This window comes from Neodiprion lecontei, chromosome 3 (assembly GCF_021901455.1).
Source record: "Neodiprion lecontei isolate iyNeoLeco1 chromosome 3, iyNeoLeco1.1, whole genome shotgun sequence".
NCBI classification, from domain to species: domain Eukaryota; kingdom Metazoa; phylum Arthropoda; class Insecta; order Hymenoptera; family Diprionidae; genus Neodiprion; species Neodiprion lecontei.
Window position 1 is genome coordinate 32,749,274 of NC_060262.1, and position 25,377 is coordinate 32,774,650.

The window sequence follows — 25,377 nt, forward strand, 5'->3', positions numbered from 1 at the left end:
GTGCGGCTCCGAGTCGCTTATTCTTACCCTTCTGGACGTCTTCGCGACGTTTCCATCACCCGCGCGACGGCGCCGGAATCAGGCGATCTCTGGGTGAACAAGGCGTACACAGAGGGAGAGAGAGAGAGAGACGGTTGTGGGATGAGTAGAGTGAGGAGCCGTCGTTGTGCCGTGGCAGGGGGCCGTCGTATATTAGGATGATGCTCGCGTATATGCGCGCGCCCGGTGAAGAACCGCTGGGTTGTTTGAGCCCTGGTGCACCTCCGCAGCGCAACGGGAAGAAGCTGCCTCCCTGCACGGTTGTACGTACATATATGTACGTAGGTGCGTGCATGCACACCTAGTAACTACCATGAGTAAATTCGACCTCCTCTACTAGTGCAGGCGGCGCTCGACGACCCCGCGGGCTCTCTCTTATTCTTCATTCGCTCTCGCAGGGGATTCTCTGCAGGACCCGGCGAGATGCTGTGCGTGTATCATTTTCTCGCGTGTACGTAGGTACATGTGCGGCCCGCACTCCAACACTAGCATACCAATGCTCATGGTGTGCACCAGCAGCGGCAGCAACAGCAGCAACGGCAGCAACGGCAGCAACAAGAGTGTGTGATGCGTAGGTTGGCGAAGCGCGCGCATCATGCGTGGAGAGCCTGCCTGCCTCCTCCTCTCCTCCTGCCATACCCCCCTCTTTCCCTCCACCCTGGCCCCTTGCCCCTCCCCCGGCCTTCTCCTCCTCACCGCCGTTTCCTCCGCTCTCCGGGACGCGTATCGGGGCCCTTCGGGGCCCTCGAGGCCCGCGCCACACCATCGACCACGCGTATAGAGACCCTGAAAAAAGAGAGACCCAAATCCCATGCTCGCCAACCGGCCGGGGACTCGCCCCGGACCCGCTACGAAGTCGGGTAGGACCTTCCTCCGTGACTCGCCGCTCAGTCAGAAACCATCCTTGGGATCACGCGGCCAGCCTGCGAGCGCTGTCCATGAAAATTCGAGAGTAGAGAAACCCACGTGTCGTACCATTGTATGCCTACAAGTAAACAGTCGTTGGCTGTTTGGCACTTTGGTTGAATTTATAGTTGATTTTTTTTTTTTTTTTTTTTTTTACCAGTTGTTTGCTTTTTCCACTTTACTCTCTCACTCTCTCACTCTCTCTCTCTCTTCTCTGCGTTACAAACGGTCGTTTGTTATTGTTGTCTCTGTGAAACTGATCATCGTTCTCACCCTTGAAGTTACCTGGATCTGAGGGGGTTTTTCAATATTTTCGTTATTGAGATACTCGTATAGTTTTACACGATCATTCTATTACTTCCTTTTCAACTTTTATTTGTTGTGTGAACAATTCGTAACAGTGACATGAAGAAGGTTCTTCAGTTTCAAAGTTGATCCCTAAAAACGGATAGTTTGACCCTGCTGACATACTATTGGTGAGTACCGTCACGGAGTTATTCCTCTTCCTAATTCCTATACGTATATGTATGTATTCTTTTCGCCGTCATTGTTGGGTTTGGTCAACCTTATACCGGATCTGGACCTTGTGGCCTCAATAATCAAACGCAATCGACCTTTGTTCATTATTTTACCTGTTGTAAGATTTACGTACACGCAATATGTACGAAATGTTTCTTTCGAAATTTTTTGTTGAGACGACAGCAGTTACTTCATTAGCATCGTATTAGACAGATAATAACAATAATAATAATAATACGACCGATCGTTCAAAGACGTGCAGAGTATTTGTTAGAATGAAATGTAATTGACTAACGAGCAAGTCGGCCAATGTCCATGATCAAATGAAGAACAATGCAGTTTGTACGCCAGGTAGAAATATGCGACCGGAGGTATTCATTTCGGGTTCATTCCAAGCGATAACCCGTTCGGAAGCTAATCGGGATTCAGAAGCATTCGAGGGAAATTAGTTAACCGTGTTTTAATCAACTCGACTCACTCCAAGTGAGCCAAAGAAAGATAAGCGAGGACACACGATGCCGCTCGGACCGAAACGTACTCTGGCCTCCAGCCCGCATCAATTTCTGTCCTCTGGATCATGATTGTTCGTTACAGGCGAGAATTCTCGCGTTTGCGTTATGTGAAAGAATTGAAATGTACGACAATGAGAAATAATCGAGTAAAAAATCACTGAGCATGAACGACAGGGAAAGCAACAAGCAAGTTTTAACGTAATCACGAATTAAGAAACCATCAATTCGGTTATAACGAAAGAGTATCAGGAGCGTTGATTACTGAAAAACAGTGTAAGTGACTTTAAAGTCTATATGCGAGGTATTCGTGTTGGTGGAAGGCAGCTTCCTCTCGTCTCGAAGAAATACGTTGGCAATTTTTTCTTTTCCACGTGTGACATAAGAAGCGAGAAAAATCTCGTCAGCAGTCTCCCACACTTTGTATGGACGTACGATTTTGCGCAAGGGCATTGAGACGCCTGCATGGGGGGATACGAAACTCCGACAATCGATTATTGTTATGGCATTTGGTGGTACTCAGAATCCGAAATCTCTGTACCTGACCTGAGATAATCCCATCCTGGGGTCCCATAGAATACACGCTCGGTCCCCCATGGACAGAAATGGTAACCTTAGGGGTGTAGGCCAAACCCCGGTTATTGTCACGGTGTAGCGAATCTCACAGCGTTGTCACCCTGAGCTGTGGGCTCCTAGTTAGGGGAAAGTTGTGCGTTTCCTTCTCTCTGGTTTTGGAAAAGGGGATGGAAATGTCCGTCTTTCTGTATCTATGGGAAAAAAGTTTCAAAGTTTTCTTTTCCTTTTCGCAAATCGAAGAACCGTTTTCCCGCAGAATATTCTCTCTTATATTTCTACACATGATTCATTGCCATGAAAACAAAATTAGTGCAATTCTCTACTAACGATAAGCTGTCTGTAGAAGATTTAATTTTCAATCTCAGAAATCAGTGTCAGATATAGTTTAAATTGCGTGATACATTATTCATCGAACCAAAGTTAAACCAATAAATCGTAAACGATTATATCAATCCCCTTTATAATTGTTCAGCATCGAGATTGACAACGCCACGTTAAACCCTCGTCACAAATTCTTCTCAAGGATTAGCCGAAGACCGACCAGCAATTCTATTTTGAACACGTACTGTGTATATTTATCATTGCTCGACGATCTTTCATCAAACTAGTGATATAACATTTTTTTCGTAGCTTGTAAAAATAAATTCAAACATACCTTGACCGTTTTTGAACTGTGATAATTCGTCTGAAAAAAAATAACGAAATTATATTAATACGCTGGTTAACAAACTTGATCATATGTAGAACCAGAACGAAAAACCGGACCTCAGCGATCGTTGTACACGAAGAAACAAATGTATAATACCAAGATAAAGTCACCGTCTAACGATCGCCCGTATACCAAAGCCGGCAATGGACGTAGGTCCGTTACCAGCTACATCCGTTGGACGAGAATAGAAGAGAAAGAGTGAATCTCACCTATGAACCGTGGGCAACCGTTAGATCGAGTCCGGGCCGTTTTAAATTTTTTAATCACGGCTAGAAACACCTTAAATCGGGGATAGCGCCTCGCAGTACGGGACGAAAGGTCCCAAACGGCGATCCTGATGAACCGGTATCTTCCCGCAGGACCGTTGCAATTTCTTCTCCCCGTGTCCCAAATGGGAAAGACAACTCGTGGGGTGTGACTTGTCCTCGTCTGCAAGAATACCGAATATACAGGTTTCATTCATTCGTATGTTAATGCCCCTCTCGTGGAGGTTTTTTGGCCGCGCATGGCAAGGGAGAGCGAAGGAGAAAAAGTAGGAGAGAGAGAGAGAGAGATACGGATAGTACCGGCTTCCGCAGTGTCCCACCGAGGAATCTTGCGCGTTACACATTTGCATACCTTCGTCCCGCCTGGGGAATCCCTGCAGGTTACCTACCGTCCGTGGGAACACACGCCACGCGGCGTATCCGCTCTCCGCGTCTCAACAAAGTCTATAGAGGCGGATTCTGGCCTAGGTGTGCGTGCCCCGTCGATGATGATCCCAACGGTCGGTCGGTTGCCGCGATCCTGCAACAAACGGACGGAGGAAGGACGGATCCGTCCGCGGGGGTTCGAAGGCGTCGCCGATGTGTGCGTGTCCGGCAAAACAACCACCGTCTCTCGAACAATGCGGTGTGTTTGGGTCGATTTTCGTTACGCGACCGCATTGTGCGCCACCCGCTGCAGGAACCAACTTTGTTGGGACCTTTGTGGTCGAGGAGGTTGCTGGCAAAGGCCGTAAAGAGATACCAGCAGCTCCGCGTGCTACCTAGAGACGTCCGAAACGTTGGACCACCACGAGTCTCGCCGAGCCAATGCAATTAGCAACAATGCCGAGCGGCCCCCCCGCCAGGATGCGGCCGAGAAGCTCTCCGCGCCTTAGACGCCTTCTACGACCTTTCAACTCGCATAAATCTTTACGCGTATATCAAGCCGGGTTTCATATACGTTTTTACGGCGTCGCGTCGCCACCGCGGCCGGTGACTTCGCGCCATTCGACTCGGTAGTAAACATATCGAAGGTGGATATTTATCCCGGTAACAAACGCACACCTTCACCTTCGCGCATATGCTTAACGGAAAGGTGAACTACGCGCAACGTTGCAGGGTATTGACCACCGACTCATAACGCGACACCTTTGACTTTCCCCTTACCGATTTACGATCGGTACAATCCGCTACCCTCGTACGACGGTATTTATTATCAAATTATTGTTTGGAAATCGGTGTAAGAAATACGCAACTGTAGGTGCGCGAGTGTGATCAAACGTAACGTTTATACCTGTAAAGCTGTATTCCAGATAAGCGAGAGCAAACGATTTGTCGTAGACTTTGAACGACAAGTAAAATTTTTTACTTCGATAGTAAATTTCGGACAATATTTTAGAGGATTCATTCTCGTGCACATCGATTAATTCCTTTGAAAATTTACCATTCGTGTTATAGGTATAGTGGAACATTGTTTATTGACCGTTTACGACTGTGATAATAATTAAGACTGTAAACCGTTGCGAAGGCATTAACCAAAACACTTCCATGATCATATCCCCCGAGAACGCAATGAAACGTAAACAGTATTAGTATCAGTGCTTTTGCTAATCGACATCCGGTCGGCGTAAAATCTGGACAGAGGCGTGCAGCGTGTGTAGGTTCTACTAATGTTATAAATATCGCTAGATCATCAATATCGCTTTATCGCTGCACACAGGATGCACAACGCGTTAAACGAGAACGACGCAGTTTTCAATTGAACCAAGTTGACTCGAGAAAAATAAGAAAAAAACTCGTTTTTGGTTTTCTCCAATGCCAATTCAACAAATCCCAATGAATTTTCTTGTTCTTTCAACTGCGGGATCTATCTAAATGGTCTTTTCGTCCGCGAGTAATATTTTACAATCAATTTGTCAAGATCATACGAACGTGATCGAGTACGAACGTGAATAATACACCGATCCGTTGAACAAGTCGTTCAACGAGACAGCCTACTATCGGATAGAATTGCAAGACTAACAAATCAAAAGTACGGTCCGTATCGTTAACAAAAAAAGGACTTGTATATCGCTTGAATAAGAATAATGATCGGCAAAATATTTGTAGGAAGAAACGTACTATAACCACTTTCGTGATACCGGATTGAAATTTTGTCGATCCGATGCGATACCAAGGTATTACAAGGTATATGACACGGTCATAAATAATCATAAGAAGCGGTTGTCTCTACTCGTTACAAAAACACAGGTACGCGGCGAACCGAGTTTCAGGATGTTTCTCATAGCCACAGTGTAGGCGATTAGATTGATTGGCCCCGAATCGGTCGGTGCATGTAATGGCCTGAATTACGCGCTGTGAACCATTCCGCTGCGATCGTCGGTGAAACACCGTTCGAGCATTCGTTCCCTCCTGCCGCATGCACACCGAACCGCGACTTTCGGCCCGGATCGGGAGTTTTTCCACAGCGTTACAAGGAGCCGCGATGCGGAAGACGGACGAAGAATCCCGGCCGTTGACGGGAAGAGCTCTCGGATCTTCGTGTGTGGTCCTCGCGGTCAGCGAGAAGTGTCATTCCCCGTCGTGTGTGGCGCGGACCGTGGCACGAAACTATCGCGTATTTTTTTTCCCCTCTTTTCCGCCTCTACAGGCTTGGTGACATCTTACAATATCCTCTTTTAGGTCGCTGCTCTGTATATGGTCACCGCTAAGACCGGCTGAAAGAGGACAAAGAGAACCTCGTGGGCGCCGAAGGTGATGCAGGCCCGTGTACGAAGGGAAAGGTGAAAAGAAAGAGAGAAAAAGATAAGGAAAGAAAAGAATCGAAGAGTGATAAAGAATGAACCCACACGTTTTATTGCCGGCGGAGAATTAATCCCGATAGATATATCCGTAGAAGTGCGTAATCTTCCTTGTCCTTGTTTCTCTTTTCACTGCGGATCCCGCATTCCGTCCTGCAGGGGGAACCACGCGTGCGGCTTGAAAAACACCTCACGGAAAATACTCAGCAGTAATTACCGTTCGGAGCCTTTGGTCTCAAAAAGATCCTAATCTTTTCCCTAAACGCCCACGCAAGCCAATAATTAATCACAAATTTCACACCTCGGTGGATTCACCCTGCCGCTGCTGGCTGCAGGCCCGTATACGCGTCCAGGGATGTTCGGCTTTAGGTATACCCGTGCGCACTAGACGGTGCAGACCTGCGGGACACTCCTTCTGGGTCTTCCCCCGAACGGCGGGAATGAATAGCCCTGAGACGCTTCGCCGTAAAACGCCATGAAACTCCATGGAACGCCGTGGTAGTGCGACGAATGGGTAAACTGACCCGCATTGACAAATGATTTGGTTCTACGGTGATGCAGTCTAGGTGCGGAGACCTCCCACGTCGCCTGTCTGCCGTCGGCTCGGTCAAGAGAGACGGAGAGAGGGAGAGAGACGGTGCCTGGTAAACGATCCTTCAATTTTCCGGCATCCTTCTTACGCAAGGCCTTTACGGATGTATACCTGTGTATATGTATATATACTTGTATATATGCATGTACAAGAAAGGATGTGACGTAACTGCGTGGGTAATTGACGGGGTCGTGGAGGTTCGCGGTTAACATTGACGCCCAATTTCCTTACATTTTATCAAGTGATTCGGTCCCGAGTTCCGTGATGCTCGTAGCCTTGCAAACACACTCATTATGCAAACTTGACGTGTCAGTAGCTTGAAGGGTTGATAACTGGGAACGTCAGTTTTGAAAAAAAAAAGTGTGCGAATGCGCGGTCCGACCGCGGGCCGAAGACGAGCCGCAACTCTCGGTGAGAAACTGAATAAAAATCAACCAAGTCTACCCCCGTTGCCCTTCATTTTGAAAATCAACATAATATATTCCTCCCAGGGGGCCGGATGCCCCCTGTAATTTGAACCCGAATGGATGGATCCGGCGATACGGTATCCCCCCGCAGAATGCATTTCCATAATTCGTTCTTTAAACATTATTTTTAATAGGTTCGTGGCGCCAGCAACCGACAAAGGGGCTAAGGGCAAGGGCGAGTGAGTTAGTTATAGCAATATACCTGTGGACGCGCCTATATACGCGTGCATGCACGCCAGCTTGCACGCACACCTACGAACGTCCAACGAGAATAGGTAAAAGTAGCCGGTCGAGTTGAGTCGTTCCGCGTCTCGGCTCCGCGTGGGATTCGCAAGGGATTTGAGAAAACGACGGGTGAAAGTTCAGGCGAAGTCGTTCCTCTCGCGCTGCCACGCAGACGCGTGGGGTGTCTCTCCGGGGTGAAACATAAATACGACTCACCCGATACGGTTCACCGTATTTTCCCGAAACACGACATTGCAGGCTGCGTGTGGTCCTCCCTCTCACATACCATAAAACGACTCCGTTTACCGGAATCTGCCGAGATTTGCATTTGCTTGACGCACGGTGGGTATAGCGGAGGGTATAATACTCCGGTGTTTACATTTGTCGAAGGGTACCGGGCCCCCTCCTTTGCTTGGGACAATATTGGACGACGGACTCGACCGCAGCCAGCCTGCGCACTTTCGTCGGGGGAACCACCCTGCGGGCATTCCTCTTCTCTTTAATTCGTCCTTGAGGGATAAAAAAGCGAAGAAAGCTTAGAATCGGAAAGAATTTATAACTGTACGAATCGGTCACATTCTTGATACAAAATATAAATAAATATGCGCAGTCTTCGAATCGCGAAATGATTGCATTCTTCCTCCGATCAGAATAAAAAAAATAAATAAATAAATAAAAGAAAAAATATTCGTTCAACTTGAGGTACCTGTACACGAAATTGCGCCGGTGGGGTTAATTTATCGTTTATTCTGGCTAAGAGTGGAATATTAATATTGCAATGGCGTGTCGAGCTCGAATATAACGAACGAGACAGAGCACGGCTACTGGTCGCAGCGGGAGACCGCGGTAGGGGTCCAGGTCCACGTCCCGCAGCCGCTGCTGCTGCTACCAAGAAGATTCTCCGCTCTTGGTCCCTTCCTCGGCCCCCGAGGCATCATCAACAACAACCACCGTCCGCGGCGGCGCGCGGCGTACTATATACTTCGGTTTGTTCCCTCCGACATACAATATAAGGTACAATATGTAACGTCGCCATTGCAGCACGGCCGCTGATGTCCTTCTCCCGTAGATCATGCGGGCGGCTACGATTTGCCGGAGTGTGCGTGAACGGGCGTTACACTATACGCACCTTGTTCTCGGTAACGCTGCAGGATCTGTGTGTGTGTGTGTGTGTGTGTGTGTGTGAAGAGTACTCCGGAGGAAACGACGGGATTAACCAAACGAGCAAACCGAGTTATTCATCTTCGGTTATAGACATTCTTCATAATTATCATCGACCGGCCCTGAGGACCTGCAGAATTTTTCGTCGTTTTTCGGACACGTCGACGTGCAGAGAGAGAGAGATAGAAAGAGAGAGAGAGAGAGGGAGAATGAGAGAAAGAGAGAAAGATCTCCTCGCTGACAAGACGAGATAGGGGGGGGGGGGGGACGCGAGGACAAGAATGCCCCTTAAGCTGCTACCGGGCTGATGGGTAATTTGAAGACTATACCTCTTCCCGGACTGACCGAGAGATATTTCGGATCGGTATGAAATCTAAATGAAAAATCTTTCGGCCCCTATCGCCGCGGGATCTTAATCTATAAATACCCTCCATATTTCCTCCGGAGTTTCGAACGACGACACTCCGCCATCAGCGACGAAGAAGGAAGAAGGGTGTGCGCCGTGATACTGACGGCTCTGGCCCGGGCCAGGAACAAGAACAGGACCAGGACCCCGGTCGCCGTAGTGTCGGCATCTTCTCTACCTGTTTGCCCCCTTCCGAAGATCAAAAGGCGCCGCCCCGCGGCACCGTTGTTCCCGGGGTGTCATATAGAGTGGCACCGGGGGAGATGGAGCCTCCCATAGCCTGCCCTAATGGTCCGGTCGAATCTTTGGATCCGGGGGTGGCTTCGCCCTTAATAAAACGCAAATATACATCAATTTTACCTCGCGCCGATCCCAAGTGAGGAAATTATTCGTTCACGGAGAAAGGTAAATGTTCGTCACAAATTTGAAATTATCGTTCCGTATACCTTACCATCATCCGTATTGCTCCGCAGCGATACGTGTCGGTCAATTAATTTTATTCGTCAGTAGATAATTAATTGATGTCCGGATGACATAGGTACTTCCTGCTGGATCGTTTCAGGCTGAAATTGAAGAACGGCGAAAAAAAGAAATGGGGGGGGGGGGGGGGGGAATCACAAGACACCGATTAAAGTCTACTGTAAATTAAGATTTCCTCAGTCGCACCGTGTATCAAAGTGACTTACATGCGCGAACGAAAATTATAGAGCAAAAGATTTACGCCACAGCTATACCTACGTAGATACGTCACACAAATGCCTAATCGCTTCGAAGCCTGCCAGCTCGCATGGTTCTCTTTTCGCAACAATGAACCGTTCCGTTGTTTTTTCATTTTTTCCTTATCACGGTGTTCCTGGTTGGGCGTGACCGTGCGAGGCAAAGGGCAAGAAAACGGTTGCGAAGCATCGTATTGTCGCCAAGCTGAATACGATTGTAAAACGTTGCATGCACGACAGAGCGCACGTGACACGGTTGACATTGAGTGCCTACACCTAGCCACTCACGGTATCGCCGTTTTGAGATATGTCCCCCGTAAAGCGTAATCAGTCTAGACGCGATGTCAGATTAGTTATCTGCGTCTGCGAGATGTTTCAACAGCGAACATTGTACGATGTTATAATATACTACACCTGGGTAGATGCTTGTCGCTGAAAAAGTTATAACCACTTTTGTTGATTCAAAGCCGATCGTCAGATAAGAATGTAGATGAAAACTCACCATTTCAAAGCTCCTATCTTATGTACGGGTGTCGAGACTTCACTTCCTAGCCGCGCTTACCTCGGGCCTCATTTCATTATTATCAGTAACATTATTAGTACATGCCGCTCGATGGACTTTGCTCGAATCCGATAATTTCACAATCAGATTTCGGACAGCGTATAGTATACGTATGCGTATATACATACATCTATAATATCCTTTCAGACCTCTTATCGATCTGCGACGAAGATGAGAAAAGAAACCCTATTGGTTTAAGATTGTGGCGCCTCTGCGACGAAGGGTCGTTTGAAATTCTATTATAAACGTGGAGCGAGAACAAAGCGTGGTTTTAATTTTGAAACGGGTATAGGGATGCACGCGATGCGGCGTCTCGTTTTCCTCGTATAAATACCCCTAGGAAAAGTGCGCGAGATTGCAAGCCATCGCGTCTCAAGTACTCGAGTATAGGTACGCGTAGCCCGCAACGTGCATGTAAGGTCATGCACAGCGGGGGTATATTTCGAGTAGAACCATAAGGTATTTTAGTTTCGCTGTTGGGGGCTCGAAGGAGTTTTTTAAATACTCTTTGGTTGGCCTCCAAGAGGCTAAGAAGTGGTCCCTGCCTCTAAGGGCCGTGGGAGAGCCCTGATACGTTTTCACCGCTTATATTTCGCCGTCCGACGACGAGGCGTAGAAGGATTGGAAGAAAAAAAAAGGAAATGGAATCGAAATCGATTTCACAACGCGCCCGGGTCGATAAATATTCATCACGTATATGTATATTGCCACAAACGTGCCGTAAGGCATCCGAGAGGTACTAATTTTGCTGAAAAATTTCAACGAATCTAAGCCCCCGGTTTCATAAGTAAAGTGCACTTATACAATGCACGTGATGATCGAAGGGAAAATAGTGTCGCGTCGTGACGAGTGATAAAGTTCGATCTTACACGGTACCATATATTAAAAAATCTCGAAGAACGTCGTTAAGATCATTCGGATAAAATCGTTTAGAGCGAGCGGCATGCCCCGGAAAAGATCATCTTGGCAGTTAAGGCACAGAACATTGTGGCGGTCGTGTTTCCCGAGACATTCTCAACTTTTCAAATCCTATCTCTAACCCGGCATCTCGGTCGTCGGTGAAAATTTTTACAATTTCGTATTCAGGTCCCTTCTTTCCGTCTTTCATCTTTGATTCTTCATCTGCGATTTTACGCAGGTTGTACTCGTATTTTATGGCAAAAACAAAAATAATACGTGCCTCGGAATTCTTTCACCCACATTTCACTTAATTCGGTAACTGTTACTCTTCTGGTCCAAGGCTCTAAGCATCGTATATGCAGGATAGGTTCTTCGACCACTGTATTACTCGGGTAATTTGCACAATTAATTCTAATCCAGACGGTAATTGACACACGTTAAGTTCGCGAGCTGATATGAAATGTAAGTAAGCAATGTATAATGTACGTGTTACATTTGCATACCTGCACCGTAGTTTTGCCACGTGCTATTCCCGCGTTTACACGCGTATTTCGGAGATCAGAAATACGCCTGTAAATTAGACGTCAATTTCAAACGTTGGATTTAAAACGAACGGTGTCGATTATGATTACGATTATGATTATTATTATCTTCGACCTTGCTTCAAATACGAAGTAAAAATATCTGAACAAGGATTAGAGAATCACAGATGAAGTATGGATGGATATGGATGACAGGTTACATCATACCCAGTTCTATTTCTCGATTCTCCGTTATTACTCAATTTTCTCATACCAAATCCCGCTTATCGTAATCTTTATGAGTAACGGATGGTTGTGTTATTTTTATTTTTTTTTAATTTTTTATTTTTATTTTACTCGCAGGACAAAAAGTTTGTTTGCAAATAAATTCACATTCAAAGATTTTCTACATCGAATCAGTACACAAACGAAAAAAAAATAAAAATTATGCACATTCATTAACGTAACGACTTCGCAATTATATTATACGCAACACTTACATAATTACTGCCAAATCAGACTAACTGGTATACGTATATGATAAAACTCAATAAAAAAAAAAAAGATAATAAACCCCACCGAGATTTGGCACATGTGTTTATACGTCTGTTACGTATGTCTGCGTGTTAATATCTTCCACGCGCGTGTAAACAAGCATGACTACTCTTGCTATATCGGATAACGCACACTAGCGGCAGTAAATCCTCGGTATTCCCTTTATCTACGTTTATCGGCAAAAGATATCGTCCGGATGGCCTAAAATTTTCCTCTCCAGCAGCGGCCGGATTTCGCTTACGCGATACATACACAAACTGCACGTCGAACTCGTTCTTCGCGGAATATGATAACGGGTTAGGCAGCAATTACACAACACTATTATTAACAATAATCGATTTAGACACGATAACTAAACCTTTACATCAATTTCAATCACTGTGTTATCTATAAGTTTTAATTTCTCGGATGAAAGCGTAGCGGTAGATATAAATTTTATCGCACGACAAGAATACTAATTGGACTCTGTATTATTGTTGTTTATAATATCGTAAATCGTACGTATTGCGAGTAAAGAAAAAAAGAAAAACTGAACATATACACACCTGTTTGAAGTAAATTTCATTATTCGAACTTGCGTAATATCTTTGGAATGTGTTGTTAACGATGCATTAAACAAAAGACCGTTGTTTTTAACTCAATTAAATTTTCAACAGACTTTATTTACAGATTCATAATTTCAGAGATTCTCGTATAACGTTGATGCTGCTGCATGCTCATTGTCGGTACTTCCGTGCTATAGGAAGGAAAAAAAGAAGAGAGGATCAATGCACCACATGTCAGTCCTTCGAATTCAAAAATTGTGAAAATTAGCATACTTTTCTCTAAAAGTGCTACAATAGTTGGCTAATTCAATTTTCCCAATTTTAAGTCCACCTCTAGATACACTCGCCAACGAACAGGATAATTTCCCGAACGGAGTTATCAGGCGATCGTTTAGCACTCGTTACGTAAGGTTATTTCTCCCCACTTAAATAGGCCGCAGACAGACATCAGCTATAAGGGGGACATTTAACTCGGTAGGTGATAATTTATCTAATTTCTAAAGTAATCACCACACGTGAATACTGTGTGTGCGAAAGGATTAGATAGAGCGGTTCGTAAATGGAATAGCTATGCAGGGTATTACTGTTCACGTGAGCAGCGAGTGCTTTTATTTCCATTACCCCGCCCGCCCGTCTGTGCAGCGGTATAAATTTCGGCGACGTGTGTATTCATCGTGTATAACCACTGCCAGGGCGAAAATTAGTCTTTGATAGCACTTGCTGTTAAATTTATTCATTTCGCGCAATTGATTCGTACCTATAATAGTGTTGACGGCGTTAATTTAGCTACGGCGTTCACGAAAGAATCCGTACCAAGACATATGTATGGAGAAAAGATTTGTCAAATTCTTGAATAAAACGAATAACGTTTTAATTAACAATATAAATGATCTTTCTTCGGTTATATGAAGGGTTTTTTGGTAATCGAAGAGGAATTCCTATTTCTGGACATCAACGGGCATAACATTTGTCTGGAAAAATTTGTCTTACATCGCTATCAGTCGCTTATACCTCCGTCACAGATAGACAATATGTTATAACGTTCAATAAACTAATAAAGAAAATTACCGCTCAACCGCGGTGCACCGCCTTCATGATTCAATATTACCCATCGATGGCTTTTTCCAATACTCTCGTCTAATACGCCACCACATAAAAGCATGATCTTCCACTCTGGTAAATTTCCGATTTATCTATTTACTCATCTGTTTATCTATTTATCTACAGTTAACGAGGCATCGCAAGGCGTCCGATAGCATGAATTAAAGTCACCCAACACTGCAACATCTCTAATTTTTTCATCTTCTAAACGTTGGTATACACGGCGACGAAACCACTTATCTGATAGACACACTTATTATTATTACTATTATTGTTATGCTTCTTTCTTCATTTTTCACAAGATAGTCTACTGAGGATTCATTTCGGTACGTTTGTCATCGATACGACGTTTCTAGACGGGAGAGCGACATGCTTACAAAACGTATTTGCGGAGACCCAACGAAGCAAATACAAAGAAATTTGATAATTTCAATTTCAAACTTGTCAGGCTTAGCAAAAAATGCGTCGTTTAAACCGAAGCAAAACATACATAATAAGTATTATAATAGCGCGTATATATTTGCCTCTACCGATAAAACTTGATAAAGTGTAAAGGGTTTATCTGACCGGCAGGGGGTCGAGTATCCGGTTACTTGCGGTGAAAACCGGGCAGATTATTTGCGCTGAAACATGCCGCGTGAAATTATAAGATTACCGCGGTCGTACGAGTGCGCCTCACGTACGCGGGCCTCGCGTGTGCGAATACGCGAAGAAGCAACGGCACTCGTGGGGTCTTAGACCATTTGACAAACGTGTGTAGGTGACCCGTGCTATCAACGCGTCACTCGCCAGACGTCTGGTGATGCGAGAGCCGGGAACGAGGCCCGCTTGTAAGCCGCGTCGCGGCGCAGCTTCGCGTGTGTTAGCGAGCATTCCGCGTTATCAATAGTTCTAATTGACCGAAGAGTGGGGACGACGAGATAGCGCCTAAGTATATAGGGGGCCCGGTACCAGGGCGAGCGTAGTTTGCCGCTTGGCTCTTCGACGGATATTTGAAGGACACCGAGAGCGAGAGCACCTTCTCATCTGCGCTCATTCGAACCTACGAGCTTTCTCAGGCTTTGTCTCAGTCGTTCGGATTTTCTACCCTGCATCGCGCGTTCGGTCGGACAATCATACCCGTGTAAGCGACCCGCTGACGGCTCTTCGCCGCAACAAGTCTGCTCCGATTTTCGCGGCAACCGGATACCAATCATCGACGAACGAGAGAAAGGGAGCGCGCAGAGGCGTTGGGTGGAAACCGATCGAGTGTCAATAAACGTCGATTTATACCCTTCGACGCGACTTGACAAAACTGCAGCCTGCCGAATTCGCTTGAGCTGATTCGGGACACGGTTTTGTTAGAGAAAGCCTGGAGTCGAGTTACGAGACGTGAAAAACGCCACATCATTCCTCATGGCTACTAACAGTGAGAAAGCATTTTCCTAGCATAGGAGAAAAACCTCGTATCCAGGGAAGTCTTGGTTACGAGTGTGGAAGGCTGCGAGACGTGGTCTAGACGCAGCTTTGAATTTTAGAACGATTCCTCTGTTCTTCAGACAATTTTTACGACGACTGAAAGAATAATTGAAACGCGTAGACATTCAACGTGCAGTTTCGTCAGTGTTTTTCGTGTGGTAGAAAAATAATTTCCTACAATTCTCTCCGAAGTGAATCAACCGTGTTTGTCAAAACTATTTATCCGATCGAGTATAGTTATGTGTTCCATAAAATACAGCAAGCAGTTTCTCAGCTATCGCATACTAAAATCAAACCGGTTCAAATACATCTGACGATACGGACTCGGGCTAAATTGTTGTATCAGTGCGCTATAGTGTTTACGCCCTATTTGTGATAGCTGCGGTTCCGTCGTCGCAGCCCCGCATGACCTGAAACGTCTTGCGAAGATCAAATACTAAGCTTCGAATGAACAAGAGCTGGGAGTCCGTCGTTCTCAACTAAAATCAACCGGGAAAAAATTTCATACGAGCTTTGGCAAAAGAGAAATTATCGATCCCTTGAAAGTCGTTAGTTAGGCGAAGATTTCAGGATCGAAACAAGGAGAAGAAAAAAGTCTTAAGCCTGCTTCGAAGAAAATTAAGCGGCAAAGAAGGAGAGGAGAGGAGAGGAGAGGAGAATAGAGAATAAACCTTAACAACAAAAACGTTACTATTACTCGTTCGGTAATCGTTAATTAAAAGTAATACTATCGTGTATAGCGTGTATCGCGTGGCGCACCGATAATTTTATTTCTTGTCAACACGATCGTAAAGAAGACGATATCTACTGTCAGTAAAAATTCGCTTTTCCCGGGCCCCGAGTCCACAACTCGGGATCCGCCAAAAACGGCCCTCAAAATAGCAACCTAAGACCGGGGGCAGAGGTAAAAAATTGATAAAGTACCGATTCAACATCCGGGAAAAGTTCATCGCCATACCCGACAGAGAATATAAATAAAAAACCGAGAAACCAAACACATCTGCACGTCTTTGAGGTACCGCAAGGAGAAAGACCACCCGAAACCTATAAAATAGCCTATTTCGAAAATATCTAAAGTAAAAAATGATCCTTTACGTTCCCGGCAGAATGCCAACCCACGTTAACCCCTACGGCGTGGCTCGCTACCCGGGCAGCTTCCTGGGCAGCGCTCCTGCGGGCTACCAAAGCCTGGCGAACACCTTCTCCGGCGTACCGATTACCACCAACTACCCTAATCTGAGCCTGCACCACCCTAGGCTGGACTTCTCGGCGTGGCCGCATAGGATGCCCGTCGAGGAAGAGCTGGGGACTTCCCCGCCAGCAGGACTCCCTAGCCTCGGGGCTTCCCCGAACTGCAGCCTCGGCACCGCGGGTCCTCCGAGTCCAGCCCACAGCGACTCTGACGCTTCAAGTTCCAGCCTGGAACTCGGCTCCGTGCGGAAAGGAGAGAACACGCAGCTAAAATGCAGGTGAGCTTCTCCACGATCTTTGTTGTTTCGCTGGACTTTGCGTGATTTCGATATTACTTTTCTGCTACTCTAATTAATATCGCCCCTGCAAGGTGACGCTGGAATTCTTCATTGCATTGCGAATTTCTTCTGTATGATAAACTTTGTCGAATATCGGAATTATTTCTCTGATGTTAGTGTAATTATGCAGTTTATGCAGAGAAATTAATAACTCGCATATCGTGTATATACGACTGCGTCATGTAATGACACTGTGTGGAATTTTCCGCAATACACGGAAAGCGGCTCTTTCAGCCTTGTGCAGTGAGAGGCTAAATGACTGCTAATTACAGGGCAGACACACGTCAGCCAAAACTGATGAATGACCACCGTTGGCGATTAGCACTTTCACCGACAGACGGTATTGACTTGGAATCATGTACTCTTGTTGTTAGCGTAGTGCGAACTGCAGGCCAATCACGGCATCGTATATTCGCGAGTCAATCGGATGTCGATTATGACGTCTGAATTTGCGACTAGAATGAAAGGAACTGATACACAAGTCGAGAAATTATAACGTTTCATTTCGGTAGGGCTCCAATTGCTTATAAGGACACATATTAAAAAAAAAAAAGAAGAAGAAGATATTCTAGCCGCGCGGGACTCGTAAAACTCATACGAGACGTGGAGTTCCAGATAAGTGAATCGTTATCAAGCTGGATAGTCTAACGGGAGATAAAGTATCCCGGGGAATACTGCGACGCAGAAATATATTTGATCTTATGTCATTCGTCTTCAAATATTTGTTATATAATAATATTGTTCCGTTAAAATGGGACTTTGCAGCAACGGAGTTAGGTTGAGTGACCGGTTGCTTGTTGTCATACCGTGCAGTATGCAATATTTTGAGGAAATTTCATCGAGAAATACGTTTATAGCTGTAGTCCTTCCTTCAATAGCATACGCGACATATGTACATAGTACATACGTGCGTGTTGAGTTATTATTCTGCAATGCGGGATAAGTACGCATACTGACGATGAGAGAAAAGTCGTTGAATCAAAAGAAATAAAAGAATTGTTTTGATCAACTAAATGCTGGGTTTACGGGCGGCGAAACGAATATTTGGTTATTACAACAATTTAGAATTTGCATGAGCTAAATGAAAATTACTTCTGTTGACTAAATTATTATTTACCACGAATACGAGGATGTACGGTCAATGAAATATTAAGTTGTCTATGCAATATCATGTTTATTCTTCAGTAACGCAAATAACTTATAATTGTTCGCAAGTCGGATAAAACGCATTTGTAGTTTCCAATTAAACCGCGCGATTTTTTTCAGGATTCGAACCAGGGACCGCTTGCAAATATCTATCCTCCTGCCTAGTCGCACATCTGTATTCACTGCGCCAAACTATCCCACAGACTTCGGGTTAATTTTTGCTCAGTTAGATGAGATTTACTCGACATAAATATTTCGTTCGTCATTGGCCCAACACACTAAAAACTTGGATCAACGAAGCAAGTAGTACCTACAATATGTAGATTTGTCTCGGCTAAGAAACTTTATTTTTCTCCTTCAATTATCAAAAGTTCTTGACAAGAAACATATTTAGTTCGTTCAACCATACGTATTCAACAATGTATAAGTTTGAACGGAAAGAATAAAAATTAGCTAGTTCGACGAAATCAATTTGTTAACTAAGTCACATGTAGGGGTTGATTCAAGAAGATCAAACTTGATTCCGCGGAATAGTGAAGGCTTTGACTACAAAAAATTTTCAGTTGAAGCAATTGCACGCGTTCAATCGAAGGTGCCCCCTTCTTCAACCGGATCATTGAGTTGACGTAACTGAATATTGTTTGGACCTATCACATTTTCGATCAAATTAAACGCATAATTCAAATAACTCGTTCGGTTGATTCGACCTGACAGAATTTACGATGCTAACTACGGTATGTTCATTTTCAGAAAACAATGATCGAAGGTGTGTAATATCAGGTTTGGCTCGGATGAATCGCCCATAGGATCAGACTGCGTCTTTGGGAATAAAAGATATATTTGAAAAATAATGATAATAAACAAGGGAGGATAAGAAACTAATTGAGACTAGAAGAATAGTCGCAGTGTTGTAACGTGAGTAGCGCTGTATCGAAAGAATCTGAAAAGTAAAGAAACAATGTTAATTCGAGGTTGATTGAAGAGGCTTGTCCAGAAATATAGGCACAGGTTGGGTATTTTAAAAGGTGAGTAGACAACGTATACAGAATTGAAGGAAGGAGTACACAGAATGCGTTTCAGTATTGTAACCGAACAAGTCGATTGGAGAACATCGCGAGAACTAGGCGCTGCAGACAAGATTACACGAACTAGGTGTAATCAAGTCTAGGGCGTGAATTAAATGCTCTTAAGAAGGTTGCACGAACTAGGTGCAATGAAATAGAAGAGGGTACTCATTGTCAACCTTTTATGTAACCAAGGTATGGGGTCTTTCGATGATCGAAGCTGATGTCAACTCGGCGCTGGTCAGACCAGAAATGAGCGTCGCTCCGCGGTGACGCTTTTATAAGAAGTGGTTGGTCGTATCATCGAGCGTTCACCAGTCGCTCGGTGACGTCACAATTTTAGAAATAGCGACCGAAAGATTCTCTTCTCCCTTGCCGAATTATGCTCTTAGGTGATCATTCATTCGTTGTAAATTTATACATGCCGAATTTGTTAGTTTAACTACAATAAAGAAACATGTAACTGTAAGGTTATTAAACAGAAGGAACAATTTTTCATCCAACTAAATCGATTCGGTTGATTCAACGACGTTTTTCTCCGTGTACCTATACTCTGTGTAGGTTGTTTGATAGTAAATAACGTCACATTTCGATGTTATTGTTAACTTCTTGACGTGGTGTTGGTGGTCAACTGCTGTAAAAATACGCCGTATTTATGAAATGCAGTATCTCGTGTTATTGTATTTAGTTATAACCGGTTACTAGACATCATTATCAGCCATCACAAGTCTGTCTGAAGACGATGAATTGTTGTAATTAATCGCCAACAATATTCAATAGCGGTGGGTCGGCTCGGCGTGGATTATAAGTAAAAAAAAAAAAAAAAAATACAGGGAGCATAGAAAATCATTAGCGGTACAAAATTATTGTCTCATTGTCAAACAAATATGAATACTTATTTAAAAGTCATTAATTTGAAACGATTAATGACGTAACATTGGATGTTAAACAGTAATTATTCAATTCCGACTTGTACTCGCTTACATTGTACTTTTGTTTACTTCGAGTAGGCAGGTACATTAATTTTATTCAAATAAATTAAACTTGCGTTTCATATCTCGGATGAATGCTAATTGAACTGGTTCTTCGAGCATTCTCGATTCTCTTTTACATCTCACACTTGTAATTTGCAACGTAATTGACAGAGTTTCTTTACGTGCAAGAATTTCACATAACTAATTGATTTTCTTGCATCAATCAACTGCGTTTATCAAATTTTAGGAATGCTTTGATTTGTCTTATAAATGTTATTCAATAAAAAAGTTGGAATTTTAATTTCCTACTCGATGTGAATCTATATATATATACGTATGACATTTGAATTAATTATTTTTTTTACATGGAAAACATGTGATCAAACAAACGTAAATATAAAGTAAGAAAAATAAAACTCCACGTTACGTTTCTACTTATGTGTAAGTATATTGATACAAGAACTTCTAATGGCGACAAATGAAACTTTTTTTTTCTTTTATTATTTTACACGAATTGAAATAACTCCTCTATAGATACGTTTTTCTTCGTACACTCGTTTACCTCGGAGCTGTAAATACGCCGAGAAAGAATTTCGAGTCCGCTGCTATTGATGGGATATCGCGCTCTCGTTGGGTTTCGTCGATTTTAACCGCAACGCGAAATACTCGTAGCGGAGTCGAGTGTAAGTATAAATAATACATGTGATCATCACGTGAAAGATAAGGACGTCGTTCAAATCACAGAAATAATTCATTGTATAACACTATACACAGTGCATCGTTGTAAAAACAAGTTCAACTCGACTGGTTTTAATAGAAATTATAAATTCATGTTACATTACACACGGGAGAACGTCAAGCATGGAGTTCACTAATTGAGGTTCAAGGAAACGCTGCCATCGCAAACATCATCCTTCGCCTTGAGAGTCTTACATGGCTCGATGGCCGGCATTTTGCCGCTTGTACGCGTTACATATCGGACGAGCGAATCTCGAAATGTGCATATTTAGGAGAATGTTGAACGTGAAAACACCCGCGGCGGCATAAACAGTGCATCTATATCTGTGCGGTGTGTACGAAGCACGTGTACGAATAAGGAGACCCCATTATGCTTCGTTTCGTATCACCGTAATCGTCCAGCAGACGCACGAAATGCCCGGGATTCAATTCGCAGAGGAATTCAGAGGCGTTTCTTTCTCCCATTTTTTTTATTTTTATTTTATTTTATTTATTTTTTTTTTTTTACCAAAACGCCGCATTGAATACCCGAAAGAATTCGTGCACACATTGTTACCGTACGTCTATGTGTATATACATATACATACATAAATATGCGCATGTATACACACGCTGTGTATGTGCAGGCTTGCAAGTTTAACATTGCCTTGGTCTCTTGACCCGCGACGGTCTTCAGTCAGTGTCTATTTATTCGCGCAATATCATCGTCGTTGATTATATGAAAGGGTTGAATTTAGTCGCTGTGGTACATAACGACTCTCGGAATAGTGTATACTATATCAGGATCTCGCGGCTCGAGAGATAAAGTGAGGTCAAACGGAGCCAATTGTAAAAATGAGACCGTCGTCAATTGATAAAAATGTTTCATTGAATGCCGATGACGCGGTTCCATTGAAATTTCATGAACGTTCGTCGTTATTATTTCCAATTTCAAAGTGGATATCTTTGATATCAAAATTATACGAAGTCAAGTAGAATCTACTATTCCCCGCCATAAAAACGATTTGTGTAATTTCAACAGCAGAACTTGAGCGCAGTGCAAAGTTTACATAGTAAAGTCTTTTAACACGGTTAGCCAATCAATGACAAATACCAACTGATACGAGAGACAATCGAATGCTGAGTTTAGATTCGGTGCTAGACTGCCGAGGTGGTGATTTTAGTAAACAGGAAAAGCTAAACAACCAAAAACAGTAATAAAATCGACACTGTAATTTTAAAGATAGGTGTAGCCTAAAAGCAATTTACACGTTTACGTCTATTATCAGAGAAATACGAATATAAAGACGCCCAACTGAACTTGACACCGAACGGTGGTTATACTTGCGATGTGGGAGAGGCAGCGGAAAAGGAAAATAAAAAAATAACCCAATAACTTACCTATAGTATTTCGTTTAGCCTGTCAGTCGCTACAAGCTCCGAAAACTTGTTTCATTTATGTTAAGGACGTTGCAGGTTTCTTCTCCTCCGGGGTAATTACGGTTCCCCGAACGAGGAGTTAATGGGCTGTAAATAACGAAGAATGAATTAGACTTAAAATATAAACTCAAAGACTATAAAAATTGAAATAATTAGATACTCGAGGTATGCTTACCGATATTAATTTCCCTTTATCTTTTCTTATATTCTCTATTCTCTGTTTTATAACAGGTGGATAAATTGCGGTCGGTGGTTCGCGTCTCTGGAACAACTAGCCGGACACGTTGCGAGACTGCACGCTGCTCCCGGGCCAAAGGGGCTATTTTACTGCGGATGGGAAAGCTGCGCGAGAGGCGATCGCGGATTTAACGCCAGGTGAATATTTACAGATTCCATTTACTGCGCGTAAAACGGGAACTCGTCCATTTGTCACAGAATTGAAAATTTTCATCGATTCCTTTACTGACGACCTCCGCTCTGGTTGCAGGTACAAAATGTTGGTGCACGTCCGCACTCACACTAACGAGAAGCCGCACCATTGCTTCCAGTGCGACAAGAGCTTCAGCCGTGCGGAAAACTTGAAGATTCACGCCCGTTCTCACACCGGTGAACGTCCCTACGTCTGCCCGGTTGAAGGGTGCAATAAAGCGTATTCAAACTCGTCGGATCGTTTCAAGCATACGAGAACACACGCGGTGGATAAACCGTATTGCTGCAAAGTGCCGGGCTGCCCTAAGAGGTACACGGATCCGTCATCGCTGAGGAAACACGTGAAGACGTACAGACATTACGTGAACAACAACGACAAGATGCTGCAGGTGAAGAGTTTCGACGATAATGTTAGCCAGGACAAGACGAGCTTAGTCAAGTCCGAATCGGACAAGAAGGATTCTAGCATCGAAAGCAACACGAGTTTGAGTCCGAAGATGAGCTACAGCTTCGAGGAGCAACAAAAGTTTGTCGAAAGGAACAATTTTTACAACCTTGAACAGCAGGATCAGGAGCATCAAGTTACGCCGTCGAAATTCGAACAGGATGTGAAAATTTATCCAAGAGTTTACGACGAGAATTACATCTTACCGCAGAGAATTCAAGTGAATCCGCTCTACGGGCAGAGTCCGAGCGACGACGTATCACCGCCACTTACTAGTCCGCCCCAAGAAATATATCCCAGAATTAGCATGCAGTCGACCCCCATAAAGATCGAGGAACCGAGCGTATGTCCGAAAACGACTACCGTCGACTACCGAAACATCGAATCGATCGTAAACAGCACACCGAAAAAGGAATCGTCGATTTGCGAAGTGAGGAATTCTGTGATAAGGAGGGCCGAGGATGTCAAGATGGACGTAGAACAACGGACGAACACCAAAGAACAAAACAGCGAATGCTGCTGCCACCGAAAATGTTGCATTCACGACAACGACAGCATACTTAAAAAGACGAAAATTCTCTCTGATCTGATTTTGAAGACGCAAAACCCGCTGTTTAGGCATCTTCTAGGAACGGTTGACTTGCAATACGGCCTTCAAAACATGTGGAATAATATGGCTGACACGACAAATACTTGCGGGCAAGATTTGAGGGTGAAGAATAACGACACCGTTACCGAAATGGAACAAGATCTACCTCTAGATCTGACGATTAACAAGTAATTACATCGATATCGTGCCTACCAAATACTGTATATTCAAGATTCAAATCTCTTTCAGTAAATACGATCCACCTGAACGAATAGCGAACGTTCCACCATGGGAAATGTACATGTAAAAAAACTGGAAAAGATAATCGAACATTCGTTACTCGACGAGTGCCTTATGAAAGGGATTTCAATCCATGTAACCGGTGTACAAATTCCGTAACTGTTTTGATCAAATAGTAAAGCCAAATATATTACGTGTAAGAATCGATCGGATATATTCGACAATCAAATATGATTTGCTCAATATAATCTATTTGCCTTATCATGCCTTAACTATTAAGTTACAATACTACGCTCCAAGTTTGTGCCAAAATGTTGTCACTCACCACTAGCTTATATAGTCGAGCACTGTTATGTAATATACTCAACATGTATATACATATGTTCACACTTATAGGCGACATATATGTATATATTTACGAGCGTTCAACTCACATGATGAAAAACAAAAGTGAGCAGCATTTTGAGTTAATATCTTTTTGTATTTAAATAAAAGTATGAAAAAAGTGCCTTATTCTGTGAGAAAAGCTGTATAACAATGTGACTAGCTAATAAACCGTATTATTTATATGAACACTATCCCTGAGTCTGTTATCTCTTGCCTACTTCTACCGCTGGCGCATGATTCGGCTGATAATACGTTGTATTCGAGATAGATGGCAAGAAAAGATGTAGGCTACGTTCAATGCCCTGTGCAAACATGCATTAATAATAATTAAGATAATAATGCCAACCATTGTTACGTTACGGAGAACTAAATGCACTGTAAATTATTTACTACTATAACAGTCCGTAATTAATAACGTTGTCTTGAACCGGGGACAGTACAATGCACACGAAATTTCTTCAAGTGCTAATAAAACAAAAAATGAGATTGTAGTATTATTGAAAGCGTAATGAAATACAGCATTTTTAAACGCATTATATTATTGTGCAAAATGCATTCTTTTTTCATTTTCATTTTGTTTTGTAAATTTTCGCTACTCTGTTTTCAGAGAGGAGGCGAAGTTATTACTATGACCCCGAAAATGAGAATTCGAGTTGTAACTAAATTTCCGCCTTCTTAACCCTTTCGGCCCGAGCGGTGACTATAGTCACCCAACGCCAGACGCTCGCTCTGTACGGGCGGTGACTGTACGCTTGCCGCAACTGCTCGGTCAGTGGGGACGGCGCGACGTAGAATGCGTCCGTACCGAAAGGGTTAAGAAATAAGACTCGCATCCAATGCAAATTTTCAAATGGACTTCTGTCTGTGTGCGTGCATATTATGTAACATTACAATTCACCGTGGC

The 25,377-nt window shown here is 43.7% G+C and overlaps 1 protein-coding gene across 4 annotated transcripts; it reads left to right on the forward strand.

The window, feature by feature from the left end:
- Nucleotides 1-1,177: 1,177 nt before the first annotated feature.
- On the forward strand, nt 1,178-24,664 carry LOC107226579 (oocyte zinc finger protein XlCOF28). 4 transcript variants are annotated; one of them, XM_015667455.2, is made up of 4 exons: nt 1,178-1,421; nt 16,620-16,982; nt 22,615-22,758; nt 22,871-24,664. In XM_015667455.2, the coding sequence occupies exons 2-4, from the start codon at nt 16,621-16,623 to the stop codon at nt 24,036-24,038; spliced, it is 1,674 nt and encodes a 557-aa protein (XP_015522941.1). In that variant the 5' UTR covers nt 1,178-1,421; nt 16,620; the 3' UTR covers nt 24,039-24,664. The 4 variants fall into 4 exon arrangements, with proteins under 4 accessions (XP_015522941.1, XP_046591447.1, XP_015522949.1 ...); XM_046735491.1 differs by having other exon boundaries at nt 1,181-1,421; nt 16,770-16,982; XM_015667463.2 differs by lacking the exon at nt 1,178-1,421 and adding an exon at nt 15,013-16,528.
- The last annotated feature ends 713 nt before the right edge of the window (nt 24,665-25,377 follow it).